The 12398-nt window shown below is 54.3% G+C and overlaps 1 protein-coding gene across 17 annotated transcripts in view; it reads right to left on the bottom strand.

Annotated features, from left to right (window-relative positions):
* The window catches only part of TNS1 (tensin 1), a 248954-nt gene extending 236673 nt beyond the window's left edge, over positions 1 to 12281 (bottom strand). For all 17 annotated transcript variants that reach the window (XM_086340655.1, XM_086340672.1, XM_086340664.1 and 14 more), the window contains exon 1: positions 12111 to 12281. In XM_086340655.1, the coding sequence (XP_086196781.1) occupies positions 12111 to 12266 (156 nt within the window). In that variant the 5' untranslated portion in view covers positions 12267 to 12281. The remainder of the gene's footprint in view (positions 1 to 12110) is intronic.
* Positions 12282 to 12398: the final 117 nt, after the last annotated feature.

Below are 12398 nucleotides of genomic sequence, written 5' to 3'. Positions count from 1 at the left end.
ACAGCCTCCTCCCTGCACACCCATCCCCAGCTGACCTCAGAATTCAGGAGTCCAGACAGCAGAGGGTGATACAAGAGGGAAAGAGGGGCCAACAAGAATCGAGTGTGGACAGGCTCCAACTGTGCCTCTGCCCGCTGTGTCCCAGGGCTTGGCATACACTCTTCACAACAGCTGGCAAGGTGGGCTCTATTGTCCCCATTTTACAGGTGAGGAAGCTGAGGCTACTAGGTTGGCCAGTGCTCCCAGCTAGGAAGCAGTAAGCAAGGACTCCTCAGGTGCCTGTCCGCAAGTCCCTGCTCCCTTCACGACAGGCTCTCCTCTCTGAGCTGACTGCCTTGAGAGGGACAGTGCTGAGTCACACAGGGAGCTGGGGTCTTACAGCAGAACTGTGGAGAACCACCCTCTGGCCCCAGCCCCATCAGTCGCCTCCAACACACTCAGCCCCTGCTGGCTTTGCTGCAGTTCCATTAAGGAGAAAGGGAATAAATTAGCCCTGCTTAGCATATTCAGTGGCTGGGGTTCAAGAGGCCGTCTGGGTGGCTCACGCATCTCAATGAAGTCTGCAGTGGCGGGGAGCTGAGGCGGGCAGTGGACGGGGGACAGTCTGGCCAGACTGGGCCTGGTCTGACTGCCCACAGACAGCCTCAGCTCAATACCCAAAAAACGCTTGTTCCTGCTCCAACTTCATTCCCCTAATGGTGTCGCAGCTTGGCTCGGGTGTCTGCACCCCTGTGCCACACTCAGGCCAGTCCGGGAGGACACTCAAGGTTAGCGTAGGGGTAGTTACCGGCTGCCCAGCCTCTCCTAGGATGAACCTGGAAGTGAATGGCTCTGTCCAATGGGGAAGGGAAGGCCATTCAGAACAATACAGATTCCTGAGTGCCCCCGCCCGGAACCCACACCTGCCCAGTGAATCTGTGCCTCAGTTTCCCCCCTCAGCACTGAGGTGCCTCAAGCAGGAAGGGAAGACTGGGTGGGGAACAGAGAACAGTGCCACAGGCCAGGTACAGTCAGCCCTCTGCTCCAATCAGGACCACCACACCATTAGCACAATGAAGCTAACACCCAGGACTCAGCCTGAAGCCAGGCCCTGAGTGAGGAGGCCTGGCAGCCAGGCCAAGAAGGCCCGGGGCCCATGCTCCATGGCAACCTGGGACCCAGGCCTCTGCCCCCTTCCAGCTCCTTGGGTCACCCCCTCCACCTGTCCCACCCCACCTCAGACTCCAGAACCAAAGGCCCTGTCCTCCTCTGAGTCGCAAGGCCTCAGGGGGCACCTCGCAGGCCTCCCGTGGGAGGAGCAGGGGCCCAGCTGTGCTTTGAAATCCACGTCTCCCTCAGGCTGCTACCCACCGTTGATTTTAAGGCCGATCAGTTACTGGGGATGAGAAGGCTTGTCGGCCAACTGTGTCTCCTGGATTCCCTGTCCTGAGAGGACGGGGAGGTATGGGACACTTCTGCCCCTCTCTAGCTCCCTATCTCCCCTTCACCAGGGGTCAGATTCTTGCTGCCTGCTAAAGGCTCTCTCAGCCTTCCCGGGCTCCTTACTCTCATTCAAGCATTTCCCCTAATAAAATCTTTACACATTTAATCCCATCTTGTTTCTCGGAGGACTTGGGCTAATACAATCATTCCATAACCATAACGACAGCAACAACAACAGCTACTCTTTATTAAATGCTATCGATATGCTTCACGCTAAGTGCTCTTATGGGCAGCGGAAGCACAGAGAGGCTACATAGTCACTCGGGGAGGCACAGCCCTGCAGTGGCAAAGCCCAAAGCTGAATTTAGTTCACCCCAGAAGGCCACTGGTGTAACCACAATGCCACAGTGCCTCTTCGGTCAGAGAGAGGCCATCTATCCATCCCCATCTCCGGCCTGTGGGGAGGAAGATAGGTGGGAAAGGGACTTGAAACTCCTAAGGAAGGGACGAGCCAGAGAGAAAAACAGAGACAGAGCTTGAGGGAGACTTAAGAAGAGAAAGAAGGCGGAAATGAAACAGAGGAGACCAGGAAGAGAGCCAGGGCTGGGCCTCAAAGAATCCTGATTCTACAAGCAAGAGTGCCTCACGTCCCCGGGGCAGGGCTGGTCTGGGCTGTAGGACCAAGAGAAACGGAGGAGGAAGGAGAAGGCGGCCCTGGAGCACTTTCCAACCCCACCCTCCTCTTGCCACCCTTGGCCAAGCACCCCCAACTGCGCCCTCGGGCACGTGATCAGAGTATGTCAGAGGTGGCAGCCTAGGAAGTCTGCAGTCAGACTCTTCACAGCCCCAGGTCCAGGCACCTCCGTCCCTTCCCGCCCCCTGCATTCCTTGTCCTCCAGCCCTTCCAGGGCAGACACAACAGGCCCAGCCCAGGTCTTGGGGTCCCAACAAAGCCAGGCCTGTCCCCTGCCCAGCCTCCGTGGGAGTGACGTCTGGGCTGGGCAGCAGGTGAAACTGAGCCAAAGGGATGAGGCAAAGAGCCAGGAACTACCTCCCCTAGGTGAGCCTGCAGCTTAACTCCTGGTTTGCCAGATCCGAGTTCTTGGGGTTGTTGGTTAGGGGAGGAAGGGGTGGGTGGAGGTGAAGTCAGGGACGAAGAAGGGGAGCAGCTTCCAGGGGCACCCCTTAGCACATACACATACACAAACACAAGCACATGCACACACTTGCACACACACACACACACACACGGCCCCATTTGGTCCAGCCACAGTCACATGAGAATGACCCACCAGCTAGCTCACACCCACCCATCACCTATCCCCTACCCTACCCCGTAGTTTAAAATGCAGGCTCCCTCCAACCTTGGTTGAGACTTCCAGAGGCTCTCTGTGACCCACAGAAGTCCAAGGTCCAAACTCTTTAGCTTGGCATTCAAGGCCCTTCTCATGCTGGCCCACTCTTTCTTAGCCTCTCCTCTGCTCCCCTCTACTCCAGCCCCCTAAGGACACCACACACTTTCATACCCCCAGGCCTGACAAAAAGTGGCTTTGGCTCCCCTCTGTGAACTCCTACTCACCTGCTAGACCCAGGTCAAAATGTCACCTCCTCTGGGAGAGCTTTCCAGACAGCCCCCGGCAGAAGAGCCACTCCCTGCCCTACAGCCAGGTGCCAGCTTGCACAGGCCTGCCTGCACCTTGTCTCAGGATGAGGTGTTTGCATTCTGGCCCCCCCGCCACCTGCCCCCACCCCCACAGGGCCCCTCCCACCACAGAGTGAGGACTCACTGGGGAAGACAACGTGTGTGCGCCCGGGCAGCGGGTGGGTGAGTGAGAGAGAAGGGTGACAAGGACGAAGGGTGGATGGGATAGAGAAGATGGTAGAGGGAGGCAGCAGCAGGCAGGTGGAGAGGCAGATGGGCTGAGAGGTGAGAAGACAAATGAGAACAGGGAAGAACAGGGCCAACATGTCACATCCAGGGCACCAAGGCCTATGGAACATCAGACCAAGCTTTGCCAGAAGGCTCTGAAAATTGAGTCCAAGGACCCACTCAGCCATTCTTGACAACTCTGATTTCAGCTGCGGCAAGAAGAAGGGGGTGAATGGGGCTTGATGGGGGCCCCTAGAAGTTCCTGAGAGGGAGATCCTGGCAGGAATGCCCAGAGGAGGTAGGCAGAGGCAAAAGCTTGAGCTGACAGCAGAAGACAACCCCTTCACCACCACCGGCCTCCTTGGGACTGCCACCCACTGCTGGTCCCACCGAACATCAGGGTCTTAGCTCCCTTCCCACTCCTTCCAAACCTTCAAAATTCCTGCTCTTCTGACCCTGCACACATTCCTATTTGACCCTCCCAATCAGGTCTGAGCTTGACCAAGGTTGTCTTATCCCAGCTCCGTCCCCACTCCAGCCCCAGCCACCACCCGGTGGGTGTCCAGAGGAGCCTACGACCCAGGGGAGAAGGTGGCTTTCCAGGCACAAAAGCAGCAGGCCCACCTGCCCATCACTGTTCCCTGTGCCAGGCCTCCACCTGGATTCTCTCTCCTTCTCCAGGGTCTTCACCTGCCCACCCTCTCCATCTATCCACTGAATAGCCCTTACTGAGCATCTCTCTGATCTACATCCTGGGATATCTAATCCACCAAACACCGGCTCACAGACTTACAGGGGAGACTGGCTAGTGAATAGACATCACCCAAAGCACCCAACACTCCCCTTGTCTTGTCCAGAAAGCAGCACTAAAGCTGAGGCCTCTCCACCCTCTTTTCCTGGGGTCTGTTTGGAGATCCAGTGTCCTGACGTGGGCTCTAGGGCTATTCAGGTTGAGAGAGAGGGGGGCTGGCCGGAAGCACCAGGGCTGGGGTATCTTGATGAGGAGAGGTTCAACTTAGGGCTCTGAGCTGGGACAGTCAGCAAGAAGACCTGGACCCTCGGCATCGCCTGGGTCTCCTTCGCTCCCCACCACTGGGTTTCTCTGCAGATGGCAGCCTTGGCTTCCCACTCACCAGCTGCTGTCCCTCCAGGGGTTGCCTTGGCTTGCCTGCCCTTGGTTCTGTGCTCCCTACTGGTGCCAGGGTCTCCCTGCAAGTTCATACATCAAACAAGGAGGCAGTGGCTGGCTTCCTGCCCTCGGCAAAGAGAGAAGGACTAGAGGCCACAGCCCTCAGCCTTGTATACTCCTGACCCATCAGGGACCTGGGCCTGCCCCCAGAGAGCGGGTGAAACTGAAAGAGGTGGTCGGCTGCCCTCCACCCACCCTGACTCGAATACAGACCTCCAGGGCTTCTTCCTCCTTCCTCTCTGATACGTGAGCCCCACACTGGGGGCGAGGGGTGGCAAGATGAGAAGAGTCACCACAAAGGGACATATTAGGGAGCTAGATAATGTTCTCCCCTTCCCCTGGATGTCTCTCATGCCTATTGTCAAGACGGTGAAGGTCTCCCTTTATAGAATGATGCCTCAGACTCTTGAGATACTTGAGCCTTCTAGAGACAGCGTATTAAAAAGCAGAAAAAAAATTAAAAAATAAAAAGCAGAGACAGGCTGCCCAGACTCTCCTAGGATGAACTTTGAAGCAGATGGCTCCATCCAGGGGTGAAGGGGAGGCCATTCAGTGCAATACAGATTCCTGAGTGCCACCATCTGGAACCCACACCAGCCCAGTGGATCTGTGCCTCAGGTTCCCCATCAGCACTGGGGGACCTCAACAGAAAGGGAAGATGGGGAGGGGAACAGAGAGCAGTGTCACAGGCCAGGTGGAGTCAGCCCAATGCTCCAAGCAGGACCACCACACCATTAGCATGACTAAGCTAACAGCATATTAAAAAGCAGAGATGTTACTTTGCCGACAAAGGTCCGTAAAGTCAAAGATATGGTTTTCCCAGTAGTCATGAACGAATGTAAGAGTTAGACCATAAAGAAGGCTGAGTTCCGAGAATTGATGCTTCCAAACTCTGGTGCTGGAAAAGACTCTCATTCAATGAATATTCAATGAATATTCATTGGAAGGACTAATGCTGAAGCTGAAGCTCCAATACTTTGGCCACCTGATGCAAAGAGCCAACTCATTGGAGAAGATCCTGTTGCTGGGAAAGATTAAAGGCAGGAGGAGAAGGGGACGACAGAGGATGAGATGGTTGGATGGAATCACCAATTCAATGGACTTGAGTTTGAGCAAACTCCTGGAGATAGTGAATGACAGGGAAGCCTGGTGTGCTGTAGTCCACGGGGTTGCAAAGAGTCAGACATGACTCAACAACTGAACAACAGAAAAGAGACATGCTTCAAGATAGATGGATGAGTCTGCCCAACAGAAATTAGAACACAGGATCGCCGAAAGACATGCGTGAAAATGTTCATGTTCATGTGCAATAGCCCCAAACTAGAAACAAGCTAAATGCCTGTCAGTAGCAGAATTGATAGCTTCAAACAGTGGAGCACTAAGCAGCAGTGAGAAGAAATGCTCTACAACCAGACACAAGCACGTGGATGAACTTCTCAACCATCATGTTGATCAGAAGTCAGACATCAAAGAACACACATGCTCCATTTCTGAGAAGTTCTATAATAGGCACATCTATGCTGGTAGAAGTCAGGACAGTGAATAACCCTCAAAGGGCAATTAATACCTGGAAGGGAACGGGGAAGGGGACCTTCTGGTTGTGGGCAAGGCTCTATTTCTTGACTGGTGCTGGTTACATGGCCACAGGAGTATGTTCATTTTGTGGAAAGTTTGTGCACTTTAATGCATTTATGAAATACTTCACTAAAATGGAGGAATGCCCAATGAAGCCTTCAGATCAGATCAGTCGCTCAGTCGTGTCCGACTCTTTGCAACCCCATGAATTGCAGCACACCAGGCCTCCCTGTCCATCACCAACTCCCGGAGTTCACTCAGACTCATGTCCATCGAGTCAGTGATGCCATCCAGCCATCTCATCTCCTGTCGTCCCCTTCTCCTCTTGCCCCTAATCCCTCCCAGCCTCAGAGTCTTTTCCAATGAGTCAACCCTTCGCATGAAGTGGCCAAAGTACTGGAGTTTCAGCTTTAGCATCATTCCTTCCAAAGAAATCCCAGGGCTGATCTCCTTTAGAATGGACTGGTTGGATCTCCTTGCAGTCCAAGGGACTCTCAAGAGTCTTCTCCATCACCACAGTTCAAAAGCATCAATTCTTCGGTGCTCAGCCTTCCTCACAGTCCAACTCTCACATCCATACATGACCACAGGAAAAACCATAGCCTTGACTAGACGAAACTTTGTTGGCAAGGTAATGTCTCTGCTTTTGAATATGCTATCTAGGTTGGTCATAACTTTCCTTCCAAGGAGTAAGCGTCTTTTAATTTCATGGCTGCAGTCACCATCTGCAGTGATTTTGGAGCCCAGAAGAATAAAGTCTGACACTGTTTCCACTGTTTCCCCATCTATTTCCCATGAAGTGATGGGACCGGATGCCATGACTTCGTTTTCTGAATGTTGAGCTTTAAGCCAACTTTTTCACTCTCCACTTTCACCTTCATCAAGAGGCTTTTTAGTTCCTCTTCACTTTCTGCCATAAGGGTGGTGTCATCTGCATATCTGAGGTTATTGAGATTTCTCCCAGCAATCTTGATTCCAGCTTGTGTTTCTTCCAGTCCAGCGTTTCTCATGATGTACTCTGCATAGAAGTTAAATAAACAGGGTGACAATATACAGCCTTGATGTACTCCTTTTCCTATTTGGAACCAGTCTGTTGTTCATGTCCAGTTCTAACTGTTGCTTCCTGACCTGCATACAAATTTCTCAAGAGGCAGATCAGGTGGTCTGGTATTTCCATCTCTTTCAGAATTTTCCACAGTTTATTGTGATCCACACAGTCAAAGGCTTTGGCATAGTCAATAAAGCAGAAATAGATGTTTTTCTGGAACTCTCTTGTTTTTTCGATGATCCAGCGGATATTGGCAATTTGATCTCTGGTTCCTCTGCCTTTTCTAAAACCAGCTTGAGCATCACCACCTTCCATTACTATAAGGGGAATCTTCACCTCACACCCTCCTTCCTGCTCCCTCTCACCCCACCTCCAAGCCTCCATGGCCTGTCCCTTCTCTGGAATCAGTCCTGGCCTCACCCACCCCACGTGACCCCTCCCCATGACCTGTCACCTCTCTAACCCAAACCACCATCATCTCTCCCCCAGGTAACAGCGACCACCTCCCCAGGTCTTGTTGCTCTGCCTCTCCCTGCTTCCAGTACACACGCGTGTGCACACACACACACACACACACTGCATGGATCACAGGGCTCAGGGGGAGCAGCTGGAGAAAGCCTTTGTAGAATTCCCCAGGAGCTCCCAACTCACCTCCATCTGAGGACCTTCACGTGTGCTGGTCCCACCACCTAGAACGCTTCTCCTCTAACTGCTACCAGCACGTCAGCTCCTTGTTTCAATGCTATTTCCTCCGCCTTCCTGATCTAACTCCAATCCCTCTGGTATCCCCCATTACCTCTATTGCACTGTTTCCAACAATGCATTTGTGCAATTACTTGTCTGCACTTGGTTCTCCCTCTCCTCTTGGACTGACACCCACTCTGAAGCCAAGAACAGGGGCTGCCTGCAGGGATCTGTGTGGCTGAGTCCCTTCGCTGTTCACCTGAAACTATCACCACACTGTTAATCAGCTACACTTCAATACAAAATTAAAAAGTTAAAAAAAAAAAAGAAGAGGGACTGCCTGCATTCCTGCTCTGGCCTCAGCTGCCAGCTCCATGGCTAGCTCACTGCAGGTGCTCAAAAGTGCACATGGGCTAAGAGACCGGGTCTTCATTGCTCCCATCACTAAAAACGAAGTGATAATCATGTGACATGATAGAGGTGTTAGCCAATACAGCAGTGGTAATCACATCACAATATATAAACACAACAAATCAAAATGTTGTATACTTTCACCTTACACAATGTGATATGTCAATTATATCTCAATAAAAATAAATTTAAGAAATACATAAACCTGGATGCAGGCGTGCTCAATCGTTTCAGTCGTGTCTGACTCTTTGAAACCCCATGGACTGTACTCCACCAGGGTCCTCTGTCTATGGGATTCTCCAAGCAAGAATACTGGAGTGGGTTACCATGCCCTCCTCTAGGGGATCTTCCCAAACCAGGGATCGAACCTGGGTCTCTTGCGGCTCCTGCATTGCTGGTAGACTCTTTCCCCAATGAGCCACCTGGGAAGCTCAATGCATACACTTACAGTGAAGTTAATTCTACTACAAACTGGGGCAATGAATATCCCAAAACTAAAGAAAAAAAAGTTTGTTAAATAGGTGAATGACCAGACCCACCTACCTTGCAGGCAGTCTGAGAACCAAATTCCCACTTATGCAGGGTCAGGACACAGATTATGGTCCTGTCTATCCCTCTATTATGGCTCTGCTATCCCTCGTGTGGCCCTGGACGAGTCATTTCCCTTCCGTGGGCCTCTGTGTGCTCATCTGTGCAGTGCAGGGTTGGGGTTGGTATGGATCAGGACCTGATATTGTGCGAGAGTGATCCTACAGTGGTGCAGTGTGTGTGTGCATGCATGTCTGCATGTGTATCTGTGTGTGCACACGCCTGTGCACATTTCCCTAGCCGGAGAATCCATAGCTTTCATCAGATTCTCAAAGGAATCTATGACCTTTCAAAGTTCAGAACCACTAACCAAACCCCTTCAGCTGTGGGGTCTATGAGTATATATGACTAGAGAAATAGAGGAAGCAATTCAACCCAGAGCAGAGGGAGTTAGATGAGACCCCAGAACTCCCATCACAGATGTAGGACCCCATAACAGGAATGCAGGGGGGCTGCAGGACCTTTTACCCTTGGGGATCTCCTAAACTCAGTAGGGCTCTGAGCTACTGGGCAGAGGCTGGATGAACTGACCCCAGGAGCCGGCTTCCAGAGAGAGGAGGCAGAGGCGGCCCAGAGTCTCCTCCCCTCTGCTCCCACCAGCATCCAACAAGCAGCCACTTGTCTTGGGATATGGCAGAGAGTGAGGAGGCGAGGCTGGCACCTGGAGATGCCCTCCAGGCCCCTTGGCGCCCAGGTCAGAGAAGGTTTGGCGGGAATGCTCCGCAGGAATGCCAAGCCCCACCTTCCCCTCTCCAGAGGCTGGCAGGCTGCTGTGTAAGACTAAGGGAGGGCTCCCGGTGTAGGGCAGTCATGGGACCACAAGGAGGCCGCCTGAAGGGTGCAAGGCCTACACCGCCAGGCTCCACTAATTCAGAGCTGAGGCTCAGAGTTGTGGGTACCAAGGCGAGGGCAAGCTTCCTTAAAGCCAAGAAGAGGAGTAGGTCACAGATTCCGGCCAGGGGAGGAGAGAGGTGCAGGCAATGGGGCCTGAGGGGGACAAAGAGGCCACCAGAGCGAGGAGGGCAGTGTGGCCTGAGTAGAGGACAGACTGCTTAGGGGGGTGAGTGTGGCCAGCATGCAGGAACTAGAGGACAAGATGGCCTGGTGGGAAGGGAACTTGCCAGAAGGGAGAGGGGAGGAGCGAGGCTGCGGGTGGGGACAGATGATGTGAGCACAGCCTGTGGCCCAAGGAGAGAAGTTCAGTCTATAGAAGGAGGCGGAGGGGAAGGGGGTCCTGTGGCAGGGAGGGTGGCATTTCAGTGGCAGGACCGTTGGTAGGAGTGCCCTGGCCAGGAGCCCAAATGCTTGAGTAGCTTCTAAGCCCTGACTCCTAAGGGAGGCTGAGAGCCCGAGAGATGTTTATCCACCACAGGAACGTGATAAAACACCTCCTCTGGCAGGCGATCAGCAGCCCGGCTGCCCTTTCCAGGGTGACCGAAGTCTCCTGAAGGTGGCAGTGTGAATGGGGCGCCTGGAGAGGGGAGAGCACACTGGCGACAGCACCTTCCCCACCCCCACCCGCTGGAGCCAGAGGAGCGGTGGGCATGAGCTCGGACTGGGACAGTTCCATCCTGCAGATGAAGGCAGGCTGAGTCATGGGTGAGAGCCAGGCTCTCTCAAGAGGCCACTCAGAAACCAGCTCATCCGAATGCAGACAGTCACTCGTCCCCATGCCCGTCCCCGTGGTTGTCACACGTGGGCGTCCACAGGCCCATGAGTCCACTCTCCCTGCCCCCACCTTCTCCCCTCTCCTTGATCACCCTCCTCTAGTGCCCCTGGCTCCTTCATCTGAGCTGCCCTGACTGCCTGTCCCTGCCCACCCTCAGGTGGCCCCCTGGCTCCCACCCACCACCCTCCACCCTGCAACCGCATCCAGAGTAGAGAAGGTAGGGAGACGGGAGACAGAGGGAAAAGTCAGAAAGGGTCTGCAATAGGAACGGACAGGGGAGGGAAACTGTGAACTCACTTTCCCCTGAAACCTTCCAAGGACAGAGGAGGGTTCATGAGGCTCTGAGGCCAGGACAAGACTGGATGACATCTGGGGAGGGGGATAGAGAGTCCAAAAATTAGGCCACATCACCTTCACTTTCTGCCCCTTTTCCAGGACAGAGAGGCGGTAGTCTGGGATGCCCAGCACACCCTCAGGCTTCACCCTATCCTCAGGGCCCAAAGCTGAGCTCAGGCTTCCAACAGGATCATCCCTGGGCCACCAGTCACTGTAGGACCCAGAAAATATCTACACCCCACCAAGCCTGTCCCTCACCATGGTTGGTCATTACGGTGATGACTGGCGCTAGAGTTTGGGAAGAACAGAGTAGGGTTTATAAGCGCAGCCCTATGCCTGGCATTGTGAGTAAAACCACGAATATGCCAGATCTGAGACCTGGAGGGGCATCCAGTCAAGTGAGGCAGAGGAGTCACTTCGGTGCACACACACACACATATGCACATGCACACACCTGGCTTCACTGGTTGCCTCAAAAAAGGGGGATAAGGGAGCAGGGATTACCCACACCATACATTCTGAGTTGCCCATACTCTGTGAGCCCCAGATGGAGGAACAAAAGACACCAGCATAATCCAAACCCCATACAGCAAATGAAACTTAGGAGGCTGCAGCCTTCACAGCCCCCAAACAGGGAGGTAGGCTGGGATTGTGCAGGAAGCCTATAGCAAGGTTGTCTAGTCCCAGGTGAGTCCAAGTATCCCTCCTCCTCCTTGGAGAAATCCAATGCCCACACCTACACCAAGCTTTCTAGTTCAGGGGACAGAGGCCTCATCCAGAACAGACACCTGCCTCCCTACGCTGGCCTATTCCCACCCACCTGGGTCAGCTTCCCACTTGCAAGGCTCTAAGGCTTACCCAGAACAGAGAGTGCAGAGGTGAGGGTCCAGCTCCCCCACCATCTTCAAGTCAGTCCTGGCTCTAACCAGACCCTCCCTGACTCAGAAGGCCCCCTCCCTCCTGACTATGGAGCCCTGGTCAGAGACAACAGTCCAGCTACGGGTGGGGACACACAGTCAACTGCTGGACTAGCTTGGGGAAAATTCATTCTTTCAGTGCCTTTCCCAGCAAGCCCAGCCCTGCCTCCCTTGCATGGCGCCTAAAATCTCACCTGAACTATTTGCCCTTTTAAGGGTCAGGTCCTACATCACCCTTCTCTCAGGGTCACAAGACAGCCAGATGAGACCTAACACGCTGCCCTTCACCTGGTCCGGGCTCCAGCGCGCCCTGACCCATGTTGGGTGCTTTCCCTGAGAGGCTCTTTACCTGTCTCAGGTGAACCAGGCTGTGCCTGCCACCTACCCGCACAGCGCCCTACCTGAAGCAGCAGCCGTCTGCTCTGGGCTCGGACTGAGCCCAGGGGCTCTCGGTCCTCCCACGGCGCGGGGGCCGGGGGACTCCCCGGGGGCTGGGGGCCGCAGGGGGGCCCGGGCTCCAGCGCCTCGCAGCACACCAAGCTCACCGTGCAGCCCATCCGGCCGGGCGCCCGCCCGCCCCTCACCCTGGCCACCGCTCGGCCCAGGGCGTCGGGAGGGGACCAGCGACTCCCCCAGCCCGTCCCCGCCCGGAGCCTCCTTGGCCCGCAGTGCCAGGAAGCGGGGGAGCG

The sequence above is a fragment of the Bos grunniens genome, chromosome 2 (assembly GCF_055505025.1).
Source record: "Bos grunniens cultivar Pamir isolate PY7600 chromosome 2, Bosgru_T2T1.0, whole genome shotgun sequence".
Lineage (NCBI taxonomy): Eukaryota > Metazoa > Chordata > Mammalia > Artiodactyla > Bovidae > Bos > Bos grunniens.
Note: the sequence above shows the minus strand (reverse complement) of the source record. Positions and strands in the feature narration are given on the sequence as shown.